The sequence below is a fragment of the Sorex araneus genome, chromosome 2, assembly GCF_027595985.1.
Source record: "Sorex araneus isolate mSorAra2 chromosome 2, mSorAra2.pri, whole genome shotgun sequence".
Taxonomy (NCBI): Eukaryota; Metazoa; Chordata; class Mammalia; order Eulipotyphla; family Soricidae; genus Sorex; species Sorex araneus.
Genome location: NC_073303.1, coordinates 30,886,074 through 30,907,480, shown reverse-complemented (window position 1 = coordinate 30,907,480; position 21,407 = coordinate 30,886,074). Strand labels below are relative to the sequence as shown.

The following is a 21,407-nucleotide window of genomic DNA, read 5'->3' as shown; positions in this document are numbered from 1 at the left end:
GGCCTGGGCATGGACAAGACACCGCCTCTTTGATAGGGGGTTGTCTAGGTTTTCATGGCTGGCTCAGCTGGGCCACAGACATCCCTCTGTCCCATCGTGGGCCTCACCTGTGTGCCCAGGCAGACACTGGCAGTAAAAGGCATTGGCCAGAGAGTGGCAGGCAGCCGTGCCTGTGGGGTTGCAGGGCTGGTCCAGGCACTCATCCACATCCCCCTCACAGCGCAGCCCCACAAAGCCCGGAGGGCAGGCACAGTGGAAGCCTCCGGGCTGGGGGGTACAGGTCCCATGGTTGTGACACGGTTGGGACTGACAAGCATCGTGTTTCTTCGAGCAGTTCTGTCCACTGTAGCCTGGGCTGCACTGAAGGCAAGGAGGGTGGATCAGGGGACCAGTTAACACCACAGGGAACCCAGTTCAAAAGCCTGCATAGCCCCAGTTTTTCAGCAGAAACTGTTACTCAACTCATCAAACCTAGTACCAGTAGCTTGACCCTTCTATCAGCTCCACATGATATGTAGCTCAATAATGCAACCTAATCTGTCTCCTCTCCCGAGTAACCACGATGGCAAATTGTCACAAAATACAGCACTGTGTTTTGTGGAACTTTCCTTCCCCACTACACAATTGCCAGACTCTGTCCTATTTCACACAGACACACAGAAACAGACACACACACACACAATGGTTTTTGTTTTTGGGCCACACCTGGCGGTGCTCAGGAACTACTCCTGGCTCTATGCTCAGGAATTACTTCTGGTGGTGCTCTGGGGGCCCTATGGATGCCAAGAATCAAATCGGGTCAGCCATGTGCAAGGCAAACACCCTCCCTGCGGTACTTTTGTTCCAGCCCTGCTGTCCTACTTTATTAAGGCAGGCACTGTCTGGGACGCTGGGAATACAAAGAATCCAGAATCTCTGCTTCCACGAAGTTCCGAGACAGCCATCTAGGGCAATAACTCACAGTTATTGCAAGTTCATTGTGTGACACTTACAGAACCCCCTAAAACCACCACCCCCCACCCAGTTTTGCTATCTGGATGATTCCATTTGAGTGCCACTTCACAAAAAAGAAAACTGATTCCTTGAATGTTTACATGTTTTGTACCAGTTGCACAGCTAGGACGTGTCAGGGTTGGGATCCATTGCATAACTGATACAGAACCAATGCCTTAGCTGTTTTCTGATGGTTTCATTTTCTGCCATGTGCTGAGTTCTTTCTTTCTTTTTCTTTTCTTTTTGGGTCACACCTGGCACTGCACAGGGGTTACTCCTGGCTCTGCATTCAGGAATCACCCCTGGCGGTACGCAGGGGACCATATGGGATGCTGAGAATCGAACCCGGGTCGGCCACTTGCAAGGCAAACGCCCTACCTGCTGTGCTATTGCTCCAGCCCTGTGCTGAGTACTTTCAGGGGAAGGAGAACATGCAAGAATGGAGTACTGGAGCTGGAGACATAGTAAAGTGGGTAGGGTGTTTGCTTTGCATGTGGCCGACCTGGGTTCAATTCCTAGCATCTGATATGGTCCCCGAGCACCACCAGGAGTAATTCCTGAGTGCAGAGCCAGGAGTAACCCCTAAGCATTGCTGGGTGTGACCCAAAAAAGGAAAAAATTTTTAAAATTAAAATTATTTATTTATTTATTTATTTCGCTTCACACCCGGTGATGCACAGGGGCTACTCCTGGCTCATGCACTCAGGAATTACCCCTGGCAATGCTCGGGGGACCATATGGGATGCTGGGAATCGAACCCAGGTTGGCTGTGTGCAAGGCAAATGCCCTACCCGCTGTGCTATCACTCCAGCCACTAAATTTTAAAAAATTAATAAAATTTTTTAAAAAAGAATGGAGTACTGGGAAGGCTTCAGAAAGATGAAGAAAAAGGGATTTTCCAAGATCTGCAGAGTTGCCAATTAGAGGGGAGAAGCAGATGAGGGAGGTCTGGGGAGCCTCTGGAGGAGAGAGTTTCACGAGAGAAGTCAGCTGAATGATGAGCACCTGGGGGTTGATACCAATCATACACTGTTTTTGTTTGAAAACATTCATGAAGGGCTGGAGAGATAGTACGGGGGTCACGGCATTTGCATTGTATGACACTACTCCTGGGTCAATCCCTGTCACCAGGTATGGTCCCCCAGCACCACTTGGAGTGATCCCCAAGAACAGAGACAGGTTTAAGCCCTGAGTGCTGCTGTTGTGGCTCCAAACAAAAGTTCACAATATAATTAACCATTTTAGATGTTGAAGAAAGATGGTGGTTAGGGAGTTTGCATGATGCCTTCTGCCTGAAACCATGGTTCTGAGTACAGCGGCCATGTGTCTGGGTTTGAGTCTTGGCTTTGCTTCTCTTACATGATGACCCAAACCCTGAAAGAAGCCCTAGCCTGCCTGGAGAGAATACAGGAGGTCTGATGCTGAGAAACACACCCCCAGCCGTGCCCAGTGGTAGAGGGGTGGGCCAGGCCTTTGCAGATACAGTGCATAGTGGACAGAGGCTGAGAGGCAAGAGCCAGGATGCGGTGCAGAGAGAACCAGCAGCAGTTTGGGTTGCTGGAGCAGAGGGCAGGGGTTGTGGGGAAGGGGTCATGGGCAGGGATGAGGCCTGAGAGGCAGGCCAGGCCGGGCCAGGCAGGCCTTGAAATTTGCTCTGAGAGGGATGACCAGCCACTAAAGGGTTGGAGCAGGGGAGTGACAGACCAGCTTAACACTATCAGAACAGTACCAAAAGGTGTGGTGTCAGATCTAAGGCTGAACCGCTAGAGGATTAGTGCGGGGACAGGATGAAAGGACGCTGATGCATGCAGCCACTGGCATGGGTTGACTTTGATTTGAAGGGCAATGGGCAAGGACAGAGTTGATAATCTTTAGGAGGTAAAATGGCATTGCTTGGTGGTTGGTTGGATGTGTGGGGTAAGGAAAAGGATAACCAGGAGCTGGAGAGATAGCACAGCAAGTAGAGTGTTTGCCTTGCGTGTGGCCGACCCAAGTTCAATCCCCAGCATCCCATATGGTCCCCTGAGCACCACCAGGAGTAATTCCTGAGTGCAGAGCCAGGAGTAACCCCTGTGCATCGCCGAGTGTGACCCAAAAAGCAAAAAAAAAGAAGAAAGAAAGAAAGAAAGAAAGAAAGAAAGAAAGAAAGAAAGAAAGAAAGAAAGAAAGAAAGAAAGAAAGAAAGAAAGAAAGAAAAGGATGACCATTCCCTCCCTCATGTGAGTGGGCTCCCACATCCAACCCACCCTTGTCTCCCTTCACCCTCTCCTCCAGACCCAGTCACCTGGCAGAAATACCCATTGGGCTGCGCCACGCAGGTGGCCCCATGCTGGCAGGGTTTTGAGTCACACGGGTTCACCCTGTCCTGGCAAACACTGCCTTGGAACCCCGGGGGGCAGTGGCAGAAGTAGGAGGGGCCACTGTCCATGCAGAGGCCTCCATTCCGGCACAGGGACGAGACTTCTGTGCCTAGGGAGAAAGACAAACGGGGATGGATAAACCTAAGTGGGGAGGAGTAGCCTGGTGGGGGCGTGGGGGGGCCACTAACATTCTCGGGGCAGGCAGTGGGGCCCAAGGAGACAGCAGCTCTTGAGGTTAAAACATCAAGTTTCCCGTCCTGCTTGTTCTGCAGGAACGGGGAGAGACTCCTCCCCAGCTTACTGGAGAATTAACTGTGATTGTTTTCTTGTCCTCCAAGAGGTGACAAGCCAGAAGGCACTCAAGGGATCAGGCTTACGGAATGGCCTCAGCCTGTGCCCAGAGCTCTGTGTCCTCTGACATTCTCTCCTGGGAGGTGATTCCTGTCAGCTCCTGCCCAGGTCCCGGCCCTGGGAGTTCCCACCTCAAGCCTTATTTGGTTAGGGAGGGTTAGGACTGCAGGGAGGAGCCACGTTAAGTGGGTGGGTTGCAGTGAAGGTGCTGGTTGAGTGCCACCTCAGGCTGTGGAGTCAGGGGAGGGGCAGGGTCCCCTCGGGCTGTGGAATCTGGTGGGGCAAGCATGAGTTTCTCTCTGGTTGGGCTCAGCATGTTGCCTGGGACGTTTGCATGTGTGAACTGTGTTGGGAGTGTTGCATGTGTGAACTGTGTTGGGAGTGTTGCATGTGTGAACTGTGTTGGGAGTGTTACATGTGTGAACTGTGTTGGGAGTTTGCATGTGTGAACTGTGTTGGGAGTGTTGCATGTGTGAGCTGTGTTGGGAGTGTTACATGTGTGAACTGTGTTGGGAGTGTTGCATGTGTGAACTGTGTTGGGAGTGTTGCATGTGTGAACTGTGTTGGGAGTGTTACATGTGTGAACTGTGTTGGGAGTGTTACATGTGTGAACTGTGTTGGGAGTGTTGCATGTGTGAACTGTGTTGGGAGTGTTGCATGTGTGAGCTGTGTTGGGAGTGTTGCATGTGTGAACTGTGTTGGGAGTGTTGCATGTGTGAACTGTGTTGGGAGTGTTGCATGTGTGAACTGTGTTGGGAGTGTTACATGTGTGAACTGTGTTGGGAGTGTTGCATGTGTGAACTGTGTTGGGAGTTAGACCACCCCGATGTTGAGCTATCTGTTGAGCCGTCGAATCAGTGATTTTGTTTGGTTTGAGCTGCTCTGACTTTCAGTTGGCTATTTTGACCGCTAGTTGTGTGTGGCTGTCCTTCCTGGGTTGGGGTGAAGCGAGGGGGCACCCTTTGTCTCTTCCTCTCTTCCCAGACAGTTCTTGGATTGGTACCTTGACTTAAAGCGGCCTTCTGGCAGGAGGACAGTGGACGGTCACAGAGAGGCCCGGTCCATCCCTGGAGGCACAGGCACTTGAAGGAAGGTCCCATCTTGAGGCAGCGGGAGTTGTGGGGACAGGGTTTCTGGGCACATAAGTCCATCAGAGTCTGAGAATGGGGGAGAGCGTGAAGCAGGACAGAGCATTAGATTCCCCGGCCCAGAGAGCATCCCTTGGCCTGCTCTTCAAACTGGCTCCCCAGAGAGCAGGCTTTCGAAATCCTTTCTGCGGTCACCTCCACCCAAATCTCACGCTAGAGCTTGACTCCTACATTTCTAAACCTTTATTCATGAGCGTCTGTTCCCTCCCTCAGCACACCTGGCTCAGGGCCTTTCTCCTCACCTGGCAGCTGGCTCCCGTGTAACCAGGGCGACAGAGACAGCGGGGACCCCGAGGGCCATCCTGACAGGTTGCCCCGTTCCTGCAGGGACTGAATAAGACAGAGATGGGACACAGTAGGAGGAAGGTCTGAGAACGCGGTGGGGGTCGGGCCATGTGGAGAGGGGAGCGTGGCATTCAGGGCGTGGGGTCAGAGGGAGAGGATTCAGGATGAGGAGTGAGAGGAGAGGGAGAGGGAGGTGGGAGGCCTGGGGCTCCCTGCCCACCTCTGGGGATCTTACCTGTCCGCACAGCTGGGTTGGACCCTCCCCTCACAGCTCGGGCCTTGGAAGCCTGAGGCGCAGATGCAGGAGAAGGTGCCAGGCCTGTTCACACAGGTACCCCCGTTGAGGCAGGGGGCTGGAGAGAGGAGGCTGTGAGGGATTGGGTTCCTCGCCTGTAACCTGGCCTGTGACCACAGTCACACAGCACACACGCCTCACGGTACTATATATATATATATATATATATATATATATACATGTGTGTGTGTATATATATATATATATATATATATATATCCCTCTTTGAGAGCCAGGAAAGCTACCAAGAGTATATCGCCTACAGTGCAGAGCCTGGCAAGCTACCCGTGGTGTATTCGATATGCCAAAAACAGTAACAACAAGTCTTACAATGGAGATGTTACTGGTGCCCGCTCGAGCAAATCAATGAACAATGGGATGACAGTGATACAGTGATACACACACACACATACATACATATACACACACATATATATGTATATCTGTGTGTGTATATAAAATAAAATATCCATACACATATATGTGAGTGTGTGTATATATATGTGAACGTGTGTATATATATATATATATGAGTGTGTGTTTTGGACCATACCCAGTTTTGCTGCTCAAGACTTACTCCTTGCTCTGTGCTCAGGGATCACAACTGGAGGGGCTTAGAAGACCATATGGGGTGTCGGGGATTGAACTCAGGTCGCTGCTTGCAAGGCAAGTACACTACCTGCTGTGCTATTACTCTGGCCCATCATTCACCTTTTTTTTTTTTAATTGCTGTGGGGACTCCTGGTGCTGCTTGGGGGATCATGTGGTGGCAGGGGCAGAATCCAGGCCTCACACACACAAGGCAAGTGCTCTACCTTTTCAGTCATATCCTCTGACCCAGTTAATGTTTTGTTTTGTTTTGCCACCCTGGCTGTGCTCAGGGCATACTTCCGGCTTTGTGCTCAGAGATAACTCCTGGCAGGATTCAGCGAATCACATGGGGTGCCTGGATAGAACCGGGATCATAACCTCTGTATCTTTTTAAAATTTTTTTATTTTTATTTATTTATCTATTTATTTATTTTTGCTTTTTGGGTCACACCTGGCAATGCTCAGGGGTTACTCCTGGCACATGCACTCAGGAATTACCCCTGGTGGTGCTCAGGGGACCATATGGGATGCTGGGAATCGAACCTTGGTCGGCCGCGTGCAAGGCAAACGCCCTACTGCCATGCTATCGCTCCAGCCCCTGTATCTTTTTTTTTTTAATGGCATAAACACACCTTGACCAGTCCCCTCATTAGCCCCTGGCCTAGCCCAGGACACGAGGCCACTCACCAGAGGCACAGTGGTCAGTGCTGGACTCGCAGTGGGCTCCAGTGTGGCTCGGAGGGCAGGTGCAGGAGTAGCCCCCGGGGCTGGGGTTGCAGGTGCCACTGTTGAGACAGGGCTCTGAGTGACAAACTGTCACGTCCTCACTGCAGCTGGGGCCTGTGGAAATGGGGAGCTCTGGGAAAGGGAAGCCTCCTTTCCTCCCTGTCCTTTCCCTCCCTCTTCTTCCAGGCCCACCCCATTGTCCTTCCCCAACGACCCCTCCTCACCACCTGCTGTGCCCCTCCAAGCCCATGTCTAGTCCTGGAGCCCGACACCAGACCCTTGCCCGCACCTTCCCTGCCCCCCTGCTTGGCTGAGAGGGACATTAGGGGGCTAGGGAGTGCCTCACCTGTGTAGCCTGCGGGGCACGTGCAGTTATAGCCTGAGCGCTGGGGGTGGCAGGTGCCCCCGTGGGCACAGGGCAGGGAGACACAGTCCCCCAGCTCCACCTCACACTCTGCTCCTGTCCAGCCCACGTCACACACACAGGAGGAGCTCGTCCTAGAGAGAGGGGGTTGGGGGTTATGTCTCCCTTCCTTGTCTTGGGTGGATCCCCATTGTCTCTTCTTTTACCCCTGTTTGTTTCTGGGTCACACCTGGCTGTGGTCAGGGCTTAATCCTGGCTCTGTGCTCAGGGATCACTCCTGGAGGGGCTTAGGGGACCTTTATGGGGTGCCGGGATGGAACCTGGGATAGGTGCTGTACTATCTCTCCAGTCAAATCTCTTTCTTTTTTTTTTTTTTTTGCTTTTTGGGTCACACCCAATAATGCTCAGGGGTTATTCCTGGCTCTGCACTCAGGAATTACTCCTGGTGGTGCTCCGGAGATCATATGGGGTGCTGAAAATCGAACCCGAGTTGGCTGGGTCCAAAGCAAATGCCCTACCTGCTGCACTATCACTCCAACACCCTCAACCTCTTCTTTTTGGCCCTGAGACACGGGCTTCTTTAGTGATTTTGGGCCCAACTGGTTTTGTTTTTGTTTTTTGGCCACACCCAAAAATCAGTGCTCAGGGGCTACTCCTGGCTCTTGGCTCAGGGACTCTTGGCTCACTCCCAGCAGTGCTCCGGAGATCATGTGGTTCCGGGGAGGAAACTCGGACCTCCTCATGCAAAGCATGTACTCAGCTCACTGAGCAGTCCCTGGCCTTGCTCTCAGCTTTGCCCTTCGTTCTCCCCACCCTGATTTTTCTCTAACTCTGCATGAAACAGTCTCTCCACATAGAACGTGCCCAGTGAATGATGGTCTAATGAACGGCAAAGTCACGGGAATTGGGGCTCCCTTTTCTGTTCTGTGCCAGCCCGCTGGACCCCTGTTGCCCGTGAACTCTGACTGAGCAGGGCCCCATCTGCGTCCTTTCCCTGACACTGCCCTCACAACTTGGCCATCTCTTCCCCTTTCCCACAGGCTTGTTCCTCTTGCATCCCCCCCCGCCCGTACCCCAGAAGCCAGAGGGGAGATGAGCCGTTACCCCTGGCAGTGCCCGTGGAGGCAGGTGCAATTGTCCTCAGCAGGGGCGCAGCCGGGGCTCCCATCAGGGCACACGCAGTGGGCCTTGTCCTCCGAATCCTGGCATTTCTGCCAGGGCTGGCACAGGCTGGGGGCACACAGGGGAACCTCACAGAGATGACCTGGAGGGGGGAGATTGGTCAGACACAGAACATAAGAGTCTCTCCCTGCTCTTGACGGGGCCAAGGCTGCCTCTGGGCATGGCTTGCTCATTCCCAGGCCCCTGTTCTCCCCAGTGCCCTCTTGCCTCAGGACTCCCAGAATGACGTGGGGAGGGTGCCCCAGGACCTGACCTTCCTACCTCTGCTGCTCTTCCTCTTGCCTATCATACTCTGACGTTCCTCTCAGAGGGTAAGTTGGGGGGCACTTTTCTTCCCTCCGTGCCTTTGAACACCCAATTATCTGCACTCAAGACATGCTGGTTGGCATTCTACTTCTGTTTTATTTTGTTTTGAGGCCATACCTAGAGATGCTCAGCAATTATTCCTGGCTCTGTGCTCATGGGTCAGTCCTGGTGGTACTCAGGAGACCATATGGGATGTTGGGGATTGAACCTGGGTCAGCTGCATGCAAGGCATCACCTTGTCTGTTGTACCATCGCTTTGGCCCCAGGTTGTAATTCCACTTTTTTTGAGGCCTTCCAAATGGTACTCTGGGTGCTTGGGAGTCACTCCTAGTGATTCTTAGCCAACCCACTGGCAATTCAAACAAGGGCTTAAGGATGTGGTGTTTCCCAGTCCCTGCAGTGCTGGGGATCACTAGGGCCATTCAACAGTGCTCAGGGGCCTTGAAGCCACACCCAAGGATACTGGGGTGGCCAGTTGGTGCAGGGAATCAGACTGGGGTCAGACACATTCAAGACACACATCCTTGCCTCTATACTATCTCCCTGGCCCCTGACATTCTATTTTAACAAACTCCAGTGCCAGAGAGATAGCACAACTGTTAAGGCACTTGTCTTGCTTGCGGCCAACCTGGATTTGAATCTGGCACCCCAGATGATCCCCTGAGCCTACTAGAAGTGATGCCTGAACACAGAGCCAGAAGGAAGCCCTGAACACAGACAGGGGAAAGAAACCCAAGGTAAAAAAAAAAATGCACACAAAAGAGATGAGGTTCAGTCATCACCTCCTCCAGTCTCTCTCATCTCTCTGTTGGTTCTGGTGCTCCTAAACATCTCTCAAGGCTCTTCTCTGGGCTAAGAGATTTATCCGTCTCTGCCTTGGATTTATTTATTTATTTATTTATTTATTTGGTTTTTGGGTCACACCCGGTGATGCACAGGGGTCACTCCTGGCTCATGCACTCAGGAATTACTCCTGGCGGTGCTCGGGGGACCATATGGGATGCTGGGAATCGAACTCGGGTCAGCCGCGTGCAAGGCAAACGCCCTACCCGCTGTGCTATCACTCCAGCCCTCTGTCTTGGATTTAAAGTCACAAGTCTATCAATTTTGTGTCTGTGGCCAGCAGGGCTGCATTAAGAAACAATGCAGGTGGCTTCCCTTTGAACAGTAGCCCTCACAGTTATACACACCCTCGTACCCATGTTTATAGATTGTGTAGGTTTGACACTGAATAACTTTTTTTTTTTTTTTTTGCTTTTTGGGTCACACCGGCGATGCACAGGGGTTACTCCTGGCTCTGCACTCAGGAATTACTCCTGGCGGTGCTCAGGGGACCATATGGGATGCTGGGATTTGAACCTGGGTCGGCCACGTGCAAGGCAAACGCCCTACCCGTTGTGCTATCACTCCAGCCCTGACACTGAATAACTTTAATGGGTTCATTCTCCTATTCTTACTCCCCAACCATCAGATGCCCTCCGATGACCTCTACTCCACCCGTAATAGTCAAATACCCTGCCATGGTTTCCCAGTGCCTCCCCTGCTCACCTGTGAGGCCGGAAGGACAGAGGCAAAAGAAGGCTCCAGGGAGATCGAGGCAGCTGGCTCCAGGGGGGCACGGGCCACTCTGACACTCATCCACCTCTATTTGACAGCGTGGGCCTTCATAGCCTGCGCACAGGAGGATACTCAGGGATGTGCACGGAAGTTAGTCCCCCACCTCTGCCCCCATGTTTGAGCCCATGCGTACCTGGGAGACACTCGCAGTGGAAGGATCCAGGCTGGTCCTGGCACTGCCCACCGTTGGCACAGGGAGAGCTCCCACACTCATTGATGTCCTCCTCACACCGGGAGCCGGTGAATCCTGGGGGCAAGGAGTGGAGGGATGGCATAGGTCATCTCCGTTATTTTCCTGTCCTGTCCTGTCCTTTCCTTCCCTTCTCTGTATGCAGTAGGAACTTAATTTCAAATTCCTGAGTGAGCTTTACAGGTGTTCTCTAAAGGAGTCAAGAAATTAAGAGTTGGGGCTGGAGGGATAGCACAGTGGGTAGGGCGTTTGCCTTGTATGCTGCCGACCCAGGTTCGATTCCCAGCATCCCATATGGTCCCCTGATCACCACCAGGGGTAGTTCTTGAGTGCAGAGCCGGGAGTAACCCCTATGCATTGCCGGGTGTGACCCAAAAAGCAAAAAAAAAAAAAAAAAAAAAAAAATTAAGAGTTAACAAGCCTCTGGCCTGGGATACGGCTCAATGGCAAAGCTCATGACTTGCAAACATAAGAAATTGGTTTGAGTCTCTATCCCTACAGAGAAATAAATAATATTGCTATATATTGTAATGGAGAAAATCCTTCCCCTAAAAATTTGATTTGGGGTTTTGTATAAATGTGTCATTTTCTAACAAAAACACTTATTTTTTTTTGCTTTTTGGGTCACACCCACAGGTGCTCAGGAATTACTCCTGGCAGTGCTTTTGGGGACCATATGGGATGCTGGGGATCGAACCTGGGTTGGTCGCGTGCAAGGCAAATGCCCTACCCTCTGAACTATTGCTCCAACCCTGAAAAAACTAATTTGAGGGGCTTCTCAAATAGGGCCTCTCAAACTTTCCAACACCAATGCAGTGTGATCGTCCAGGTAAGGTAGAAGCAGGTGTGCGTAGTAAAACGGAAAGGACACTTTCCCAGAAGCGTCACTCTCAGTCCTGGCCCTCCGTTTGCCAGGAGAGCTGACTATAGCGGGGTTCACAGAGAAGACGCCCAGGGCAAGAATGGCCGTGGGAGAGGCTCAGCCACATGCCAGCTGTGAGACTGTGGGCAAACCAACAGCTCTCACAGCTCCGGTGTCCTGTCTGGGTGAGGGGTTGTAAGGGAGTGGCCTCATGGGTTAAATGGGGCAGTGCCCCTTCATGAGCCAATTTGCACGGAGTAAGTGTTCAGTAAATGTACTGCTACTCTGATCTCAGCGGGAAGCTGGGGGTGCCCCTTGACGGGGGAGCAGGAAGGCCTGGGGAGTTTCCTCCGGGCCCCTGATGAGCAGTGCAAAGACCATGCAAGGACCCCAACATGCAGGGACAGCCCAGAGGGAATCGAGGGGCGCTGGAGAGAAGGGTGACTTGGGGGAAATAACAAAACAGAGCTGGGGGCAGGGGAAGATTTGGGAGTAGCAGCAGAAGAGTTGGGGAGCCGGGGAGCCGTGAAGGAGCACTGGGGGCCTCCGTGGGCAGGCTGATGACTGACTGAGGGTCCCAGACTGTGGGGCTCAGAGGCTGTGGGGGCCGACTGTCAGGCGAGTTGGCACTCACCGGGCGGGCAGACGCACAGGAAACCATCGGGCAGGTCGTGGCAGTCGGCCTGGTTGAGGCAAGGCGCTGAGGCGCACTCGTCCGTCTCCAGCTCGCACAGCTGCCCTTCCCGGCCTGAGGACACAGCGGGTGGGGGAGGTGAGCACAGCCGTGCCAGCCCGATCCTGCCCCTGGGGACCTGGCACCCTTCAGGCGTCCGTCCCTGCCAGGTGCTGGGAGTTGGCTGAGATAACCCGAGACCTTTCTGCTCTGTGGTTTGTGAGCCTGGGTGCAAGCCCCGGGGGGAAAGTGACACTTGAACCTCTGTGTAGACTTACCTAAGTGACTGATGAGCCTGGGGATCCCCCAGGGACTAATGAGATAAGAGGGGAGTGATAGACTCCTCTTGTTCTAGCTGGCCCCTCGCCAGGGAGATGGGGAGCCCCAGCGGCAGCCTGGAAGGGCTTGGGGAGCTGTGGCCCTGTGCTCTTGCTCCTGTTTCTTTGGACTCAACTACCTCGTCTTCACTGTCTACCCCGAACTGAAGCCAAATCAGCCGCTGGACCCCAGCGGTCTGAGTAGGGGCCTGAATTGGAAACATTTGGGCCTCTACAATAATGTTCTTTGGGTCCCTGGGCACTTGTATCAGCACTTTCCTGGGCTGCCATTCGCTAAGGAAGGCGATGTAGAGAAGTGATTAGCACGCTTGAAGCCCTGGGAGACCTTGGACAAGTCACTTAACCTCTCTGCGTGTTGGCTTCTTCATTTGTGAAGTGGGCATCGTGGCCGCCTGGTCTCAAGGTCGGTGGGAAGATGAGGTAACGCACGTCAGAGACCCAGACAGCACTTGGCACAGAGTAAACTGTTATTTTTCTGGTTTCATTCAACTCCTTGATAATGACTCTGTGACCTCCTCCCCCCCTTCCCTGGGGAGATGTTTCTCCCTTAAAACCAGCTGGGAGGGAGGCGGAGCCTTACAGCCTTCCTTTCCTGTTGGACCAAGTTCAAGTGCTGTGCAAGGCCCTCTGGGGACTGAAGGGTTTACTCTGAGAGGGGAGGGTTCCTGTGACTAGGAAGAGTGTCGGGTTGGCACGCGCAAGGCTGCTGTAAGAGAAGTTGGTTCACTGCTATTCTGCTCCCCCTTGAAGGCCCTCTGCGTGCAGTGAACCCGGTTGTGCCGGACAGCGACTATAAAATGAGTGCAGTTCCCTCGCCCCGGCATTGAGCTGTGCACAGCCTCACTCCCATTTGGGGCAAAGTTTTCCCCTGGGGAAAACACTGGGGAGTGTGCTTTGGAGCCGACGCAGTGGCCTGCGCTCTGGAGGAGCAGGGCCCAGTGGGCTCAGGATTAGTCCCCAGTCTCTACACCCAGCCAGCAGGTACCTGGAGGACAGAGGCAGTGGAAGGTGGCGAGCAGGTCCAGGCAGGTGCTGCCTGGGTGGCAGGGCTGGGACAGGCACTCGTTGTGGTCAGCCTCGCAGCGGGAGCCCGTGTAGCCAGGTGGACAGAGACAGTCGAAGGAGCCGGGGGTGTTGAGGCAGGAGCCGCCGTGTTCGCAGGGGCTGGGGCCCAGCTGGGCTGGAGGAGAGAAGAGTCGTGAGCACACAGGGGCTGGACACAGCACCAGGGAAGCTGCTGGTGGCAGCGAGAGCAAAGCAGGGCGGGCCGTGTTGCAAGGCGGGGAAGGGCTGCAGGGGCCTGAGCGTGGGGCTATATGGGGGAGCGATGCTGCACCTGGATGGTCCGGGAAAAGGGCTGTGTGAGTGTGTATGTGTGTGTGTGTGTGTGTGTGTGTGTGCGCACACACACACACGCGTGCTACATTTTATTGTGTTGTGGGCACACCTAGCGATGCTTAGTAGCTACTCCCATTTGAAGGTCACTCCTCATGGTGCTCAAGAGACCATTTGGGTGCTGGAAGTCGAACCTGGGCATCCTGCGTGCAAGTATCCCTACAACCTGCAGAGTCGTCACTCAGGCCTGGGTATTAGTATTTTTTCTTTCTTTTTTTGGTGGGGGAGGTGGAGGTCACACCTGGCTTTGCTCAGGGGTTACTCCTGGCTCAAGCACTCAGAAATTACTTCTGGCGGTGCTCGGGGGACCATATGGGATGCTGGGAATCAAACCCGGGTTGGCCACGTACAAGGCAAACACCCTAGCTGCTGTGCTATCGCTCCAACTCCAAATTTTTAATCTGAGAAGCAACTTGTCCATTTCTCTCTGCAGTGTAGAAACTGTCTGGTCGGGGGTGCTCACCTGGCAGTGCTCTGGGGACCGTATAAGGGACTGGGAATGGAATCAGATTCATGGCTGCAACCGCAGGCTAGGCAAGAGCCGTAAGCTCTGTCCTTTCTCTCAGAGTCCTTGGAGGGGCTTTGACGTGGGGATCCTCACCCATCTGACACTCATCCAGGTCCTGGTGGCAGGTGGGGCCCGAGTAGCCGGGCTGACACAAGCAGAGCGTGGAGCCCGTCAGGGGGTTGGTGCTGCACTGGGCGTCCCCGTGGCAGGGCTGGCTCAGACACATGTCCTCCATGTGGCACAGGAGGCCTGCAAGGCAGGGTGGTGGGGGGACACAGGGGGCACTTGAAGTTCCCAGTCTCCTTCTGCCTCCTCCCCACGCGCAGCCCCCGGCTCCTCGGCCCCGCACCTGTGCGGCCAGGGGGGCAGAGGCAGGAGAAGGAGCCCACGCGGTCGATGCAGGTGGAGCCCGGGGCGCAGGTGGCCGCTGCACAGTCGTCCAGGTTCTCGGCACAGTCTGGGCCTCCCCAGCCGCTCACACACACACAGTGGAAGCTGCCGACCGAGTTCTGGCAGGTCCCCCCATTCCTGCAGCGCGGGGGACCCTGAGCGCCACATTCATCCACATCTTCAGAGCAGTCCAGGCCTGTAGGGGTGAGGGAAGGGGACAACGATGGGAGCTGGGGACCCTCCAAGGAGGGAGCCGGGGGCTGGGCCTCTGAGTCAGGGGTGCCACGGGCATCACTGAAACAACTCACCTGTCCAGGCCTCTGGGCACAGGCAGGTGTAGGTGCCCTGCCCGTCCTGGCAAGTGCCCCCGTTCTGACACTGGTGCTCCACACAGTCGTCTGGGTTCACCTCACAGTCCAGGCCGGTGAAGCCTGACAGGGATACAGGATTAGCCAGGGCAGGGGGCTGGCCAGGGAGAGGGGCGGCGGGGAGGCCTCGGGAGCACGCACCGGGGGGACAGAGGCAGAGGTGGAAGGTGGAGTCTTTCTCGGTAACCAGCTGGCAGGTGCCTCCGTTGAGACAGCCCTTGGCAGGGCAGGGCCCTGGGCGGAGCTCACACGCCGGGCCCCCCTGCCCAGCGGGGCAGAGACACTGGAAGGAGCCCAGAGTGTTGTGGCAAGAGGTGCCTCTCGGGCAGGGTCCTGGGTCCCGGAAACACTCGTTGACATCGTGTTCGCAGGCATGGCCCTCGAAGCCAGGTGGGCAGCGGCACTGGATCTGGGGGTACGTGGTCAGACACACCCCTCCGTTGACGCAGGGGTTGGCTGAGCAGAAGTCCCGAATCTGGCACTGCTCACCTGGGGCGGAGAATAGAGCGGACGTTTCAAGCCCGAATCCCTGCTCCTGGGAGCCAGCCCAGCTCTCCCGCGGGTCTCTTGGTAGCACGTTCTTAGCTCCTTTCCTCCCCTCTGGGCCCCATCCCGTCTTCCCTCGCCTCAGTTTTGCCCTTCTCTAGGAAAGTCTCCTCTGGGGTGGCCAGTTTTGCAGACCGGAAACAGGGATGTGTGTCATTGGTGGAAGGGTTGCCTCTTGGCCTTGCAGGGAAGCTCCCGGACTCAGGGTTCCGGGGGCAGCAATGAGTTGGGGGGAGGCTGGTCTGTGGACAAGGTCGGGCTCTACAGGCAGCTTCTGGATGGATATCATGACTGTTGTTGTCCAGCCTTGTCCTGGTTTCCCAGTCTGTGGCCTCTGATCTGGGGAGGGTCAGGAGACATGCCCAGCCACGCGGGGGGATGGTGGCTGTGTGCAGCGGGAGCTAAGTGAGCACCTTCTCCTCTCAACAGAAATGAGGCGTGGGCATCAGCTGACAGTCAGGACCCAGAGAACTTAAGCACCTGCTTTTTTTTTTCCGTGTATGTTTTTGATTTTGGGGTCTTACCCAGTTCAGTGCTTAGGAATCCCTCCTAGAGGGAACTATGAGGTACGGGAAACTGAACTTGGGGTCCTGCATGCAAAATATGTGCTCCAAGAACTTAAGTAGCAGGGACTGGAGCAATAGCACAGCGGGTAGGGCATTTGTCTTGCATGCAGTTGACCCGGGTTCGATTCCCAGCATCTCATATGGTCCCCCGAGCACTGCCAGGAATGATTCCTGAGTGCAAAGCCAAGAGTAGTCCCTGAGCATCATCGGGTGTGGGGCAAAAAGAAAAAAAAAAAGCTTAAGTAGCTTATGTGAAATCACATGTGTCATCAGCACAGAGCTGGCACTGTTCCAGGAAGGGGTGGCCTCAGACCTCAGACCCCGCCTCCCCCCACCCAAGAGCCCTGGTAAGTCCCTGGTGCCCGTCTTTCTATACTGTGGGCAACAGCTGTTCCCTCGGGGTTGCCTGGACAGTTCGTACATCTTTGTGCCCTGTACCTACCCCACGGGATGCTGGTGTTTTAAGGTTTTTTTTTTTCTTTTTGGGTCACACCCGGCGAAGCACAGGGGTTACTCCTGGCTCTGCACTCAGGAATTACTCCAGGCGGTGCTCAGGGGACCATATGGGATGCTGGGAATCGAACCTGGGTCGACTGCGTGCAAGGCAAACGCCCTACCCGCTGTGCTATTGCTCCAGCCCCTGGTGTTTTAAGGTTTTATAGGTGCTTGCTGCGCCTGCTCAAATTCCATAAACATTGCTGTACTTCCCTCCTCATGAGATGCCACTTTCTAACCACTTTCTTACCCATGTGACCTTGCTGCCACGCCCAGCCCTGTCCTGCTGGGGTTCCTTAGAGCCTTTCTCTTGGGACCACTCAGCTCTCACCACTGCGTCGGGGTGCCACATCCCACCCGTCACAGGGGCTTCTCTCTTGTCCCCGGGCTGGCGGCTCTCCATCCCTCTCCCTGGTTGAAAAATTGCTCCCTACAGCATACCTCCCTTGATGGCCATGCTCAGGAAGCAAAGTCCTGGGGGTGTCCTGCATTGAACCTCTAGCTTCGCATTTGGGGTGTGGGGAGGCCTGGTAAGTGTCAGAGGGTGCACTGAGTGGGTATGGCAGCATCTATTCCCCAGCTGCTTTGGGAATATTTTAGCTTTTGTTGTTGTCTGTCTTGGGGCCACACCCTATGGTTCTCAGGGCATACTCCTAGCTCTGCTCTCCGGGTCACTTCAGCAGGGCTCGGGGACCTCTGAAGTGTGGGGTACGGAACCCGGGTCAGTTATGTACAAGGCAGGCACCCTACTCACCATACCACCTCTCCAGCCCCCAACTTCAGCATTGTTTTTAGGCCACACACAGCGGTGTTCAGGTCTTACTCAAGGATCACTCCTGGTGAGCACCGAGGGACCATGTGGAATGTCAGGGATCGAACCTGGGTCAGCTGCATGCAAGGCAAGCATCCTACCTGCTGCACTACGGCTCTGGCCGCAATTTCAGCATTCTAAATATCAATATGGTCATACTGATGAATGTGTTTCTTTCATGTGTGTGTGTGTGTGTGTGTGTGTGTGTGTGTGTATGTGTGTGTAGTGGGGGGAAGTGAGGGTTGGGTGTGCTCAGTGTTTAGTCTTTGCTCTGTGCTCAGAGGTCACTCTTGGTCGTTCTCTGGAACCACACGCAACGCTAGGGATGATTAACCCCTATACTATCTCTCCAGCTCAGAGGATGCCAGTCTTGGGTGAACGGGTTTCCAAGAATCAGCTTGGCCAGTCCCAAGGTCTCTGTCTTCCATTCCTACCTTCCGTTTCCAGCACAGTGCCTGCCTGTCCCCTGCTCCCACCCTCACCGATGCTCACCTGTCCATCCTGGCTGGCAGGAGCACTGGGGGCGGCCTGAGGCCTGGATGCGGCAGCTGCCCATGTGGGAGCAGAAAGCGTGACAGGGGTCCTTGAGCGTGGCCTGGCACCTGTCTCCAGTGAAGCCAGTGGGGCAAGTGCAGATGAAGCTGGGGGCCCCGGAGGAGGCGGGGCGGGGCGACGCTGGCAGTGTGGGCAGCAGGGCTTGGCAGCTTCCCCCATTCTGACAGAGCTGGCGATCCTGGCAGGGGTCAGCAAATTGGCACGTCTCCCCCAGAAAGCCCGGGGCACACCTGGGTTGGAGGGAAGGAAGCTCTTAGCTCTGTGTCTTCACTGTTTCTCTTCATCTCCTCCTCCTTCTTCTCCTCCCTCTCTCTTCCCTCTCCACCTCCCCACTTCCTGCCCCGCTGCCCCCCACTTCCTTCCCTATTTCCCACCCAACCCCGACACTCACTGGCAGGTGTCTTGCCCCTGAGCTGGGCTCAGGCAGGTGCCTCCGTTGGCGCAGGGCTCTGGGACACCCCCACACTGCAGCCCTGGGATGGAGGTGAGGACATGGGTTAGGCGCGGTGTCCCTACCTTTCCCTTTCCCCTGGGGTGCGATGAGTATCTGCACAGCCCCACAGAGCCCTCACGGTCACCCCAGAGCCCCACTCCAGAGCCCACATGGTCGGGGATCCCAGGCCCCTCAGTGAGTAACCCCCCCCCTTCCTGTTTATTCTCAGCCTCCCAAGCCCAGTCTCAGGCTCCATCCCTTGGAAGCCAGACAACAGGGATCAGGAGGGGGGCTGTGGGGACTCCGGGGACGTGAATGGCCGAGCCAGGGAAGGGATTTCCTCCCGGAAGGCCCCAGCACCGAGTGTGTGTGTGTTGGGGGGGGGGGGATGGATGTGAATGGCTGGACTGGGAAAGGCACTTGCTGGGCCTTTGACCTTCCCAGCGTCCACCTCCCGCTGTCCTCTCCTTCCTCCCCGGGCAGGTGGGCTGGTGCTTCTGTCTTTCCCCTCAAGGGAACTGCAAGAGCCCTGTCCCCTGGCTCTAGGGCAGACTGGAGGTGGGCACCCTCTCACCCATCCCCCCAGCAATCCCCACCCCTGGCACCGGGCCCAAGGCCTTGGGCTGGCAGCTTCGCTGGCAACATCCTCCCTCCCTGTCCGCGGCCCCAGCTGGTGGGTGAGCGGCAAGTTCCTCTCTCCAGTGTCACCTCAAAGCCTTCTTGGCCGTGGCGCTCTGCCTCTCATCCACCAGACATGCTCCCAAGAAAGCGGGGACCCCCTACCCATACCTCACCTCCGGCCTTGATGATGGAGAAACACAGCAGTAGCAGTGGAGGTGGCGACAGCGGAGGGGGCTGCATCCCAGAGCTGCCCCGCCCAGATGCCCCCCACCCCGCAGCCCGCAGGCTGGGACCCTTGAGGTCCTCTGCAGGCAGGAGCCGCCTCCTCTGCTCCCACGGCCCCTTCCTCCTCCTTCTCTGCCTGCTGCAGCCTCACGTCTGAGTCGCTTCCTGAGTCACACAATGTCCTGGACACCCTAGTGATGGGGGCAGGAACTTTGGGGGGGATGAGGGAGGGGCCTTCTGTTCCTAACAACCCCGGGGAGGTGGGGGAGAAGTCGCAGAGCGGGCTGGAGGGCAGGTGCAAGGAGGAGGTGGTTTCTGGGAGAGACTTAAGAGGTGTGGGGGGGCAGCGGGGCTCCTGGGGACCCCTAGAAGGAGTCTTTCATTATTTATTTGGGGGCCCACACTCGGCTCAGGATGTTAATCCTGGCTCTGTGCTCAGGAATCACTCTTGGCAGGACTTGGGGGGACCACATGGGGTGCCGGAGGTTGAATCCAGGTTGGATTATATAAGCTCATCACCAAAGACAGACGAACATCCCCTACAGTAAGTTCTGCAGTTCTATAGTGAACACTGCCTCTGGGTAGGTTCTCGGCTTCCCCTCTCTCCTTTCCTTCACTGCAGAGGTCCCTGGGATCCAGGGAATGGCCGTCACTGGATTCAGGATTGGGGGTAGACAGGCTAATCAGTTAGAGCTTGGTGGATCAGAGCACCAGTCTTCCAAGCATGTGGTCACAGGTTCAAGTCTGTGGTGTCCCACATGCACTGACAGTCTGGCAGCTCTGACATTTGAGCCCTGCAGCTGCGTTCTGCTGCCTGGGACCTTCGGTGCTACAAGCAAATTTTGACCACACCACAACCAGGTGTGTGCAAGCCCTGTATGAAAAGGTGCACCCCCCAGTAAGCACCGCAGCTGGGCTATTCAAGTGCCATGGCAGGGAGGTGTGATGCCTGGTGAGTACTTGTGTGAGCACCACAACTAAAGGAGAGCAACTTGGCAAGCTCAGTGGCCGAGGGTGCGAGCAGCACAGTGGGGTGTGTGACCCTAGAGAACACCACAGTTAAAGAGTGTGAGCACACACCCAGAGATATTCTGGACCTTGTGCTAAGCCAATTTCACCGGGGTGCCTCAGAGGGGAGCAGGTGTCGTCCCTCCACCCGCCACATATGAATCCTGGTGGCTGCAAACCTCCAGAGCCCAATGACATACTCATGTCTGTGGGACCAGTGACTGAAAACTCCAGGCCTCAAGGGACCAGGGATGAATCACTCCTTCCCTTCTCCCTGCCCTTTGGGGTCCTGGTTGTCAGGCCCACAAACTGCCTCTGTGCACTAAGTGCATTAACAGCCATGATCCAGAGACTCACAAATGAATCTCAGAACTGATCAGCTTGCTCAGAGATGTCTCCGGACCCCAATTATTTAAAATTTTAGAATTCCAGGAGCACACAGCCACTTTTGTGACATATCATATTATTCCTAACAAGTAATGCAAAATAAATTAACTAGCACCTGCCTGAGGGGCAGGCTTGAGTGGTGGTGGGAAAATTCAAAATAATGGGGTGGGAAGGTGTAATGGTGGTGGGATTGGTGTTGAAATATTGAATGTTATCAATATTTACATTATAATATTTAATGTTTTATATATATACATAAGCATATATATTCTTTTATTTTTTCTTTTTGGGTCACACCCGGCGATACACAGGGGTTACTCCTGGCTCTGCACTCAGGAATCACCTCTGGCGGTGCTCAGGAGACCATATGGAATGCTGGGACTTGAACCTGGGTCAGCTGCATGCAAGGCAAACGCCCTACCCACCGTGCTATTCCTCCAGCCCCATATATTTTTATATATCTTCTTCTTCCTAAGATTGGTTGCCTTCTACTTTACACCCCATCAAATGTGGTGTGCTACTCTTGCTACATCAGTGGTGTAGAGTATGAGATGTCATGTGATCGCAAATGTTCCAAAAATTCTAAAATTTTAAATATGGTTGTATAGCTGAGATTAATTCAATATTTTGAAAACTGGATAGTGACTTTGGGGTCCAGAGGCATCTTTGTGGCATGTTGTTCTGTGTTGATCTCTTCCGAGAGATTTTTTTGTAAGTCTCTGGATCATGGCTGTTAATGAGTTTATATGGTGCCAGAGGCAGTTTCTGGGCATGACCGCCAGGCTCCCGGAAGCATTGGGAGATGAGGGGAGGGTGCT

At 54.7% G+C, this 21,407-nt stretch overlaps 1 protein-coding gene across 1 annotated transcript in view; it reads right to left on the bottom strand.

The window, feature by feature from the left end:
- Positions 1–19,309, bottom strand: part of NOTCH4 (notch receptor 4) — a 29,901-nt gene extending 10,592 nt beyond the window's left edge. Inside the window, exons 1-19 of the mRNA XM_055125498.1 lie at positions 19,143–19,309; positions 18,307–18,388; positions 17,853–18,145; positions 15,084–15,431; positions 14,883–15,005; positions 14,534–14,770; positions 14,278–14,433; positions 13,267–13,461; positions 11,905–12,018; positions 10,352–10,465; positions 10,150–10,272; positions 8,218–8,377; positions 7,096–7,247; positions 6,711–6,863; positions 5,373–5,490; positions 5,095–5,182; positions 4,708–4,861; positions 3,278–3,462; positions 108–360 (exon numbers count right to left, since the gene is read on the bottom strand). Of these exons, the coding sequence (XP_054981473.1) occupies positions 108–360; positions 3,278–3,462; positions 4,708–4,861; positions 5,095–5,182; positions 5,373–5,490; positions 6,711–6,863; positions 7,096–7,247; positions 8,218–8,377; positions 10,150–10,272; positions 10,352–10,465; positions 11,905–12,018; positions 13,267–13,461; positions 14,278–14,433; positions 14,534–14,770; positions 14,883–15,005; positions 15,084–15,431; positions 17,853–18,145; positions 18,307–18,388; positions 19,143–19,209 (3,115 nt within the window). The 5' untranslated portion in view covers positions 19,210–19,309. The remainder of the gene's footprint in view (positions 1–107; positions 361–3,277; positions 3,463–4,707; positions 4,862–5,094; positions 5,183–5,372; positions 5,491–6,710; positions 6,864–7,095; positions 7,248–8,217; positions 8,378–10,149; positions 10,273–10,351; positions 10,466–11,904; positions 12,019–13,266; positions 13,462–14,277; positions 14,434–14,533; positions 14,771–14,882; positions 15,006–15,083; positions 15,432–17,852; positions 18,146–18,306; positions 18,389–19,142) is intronic.
- Positions 19,310–21,407: the final 2,098 nt, after the last annotated feature.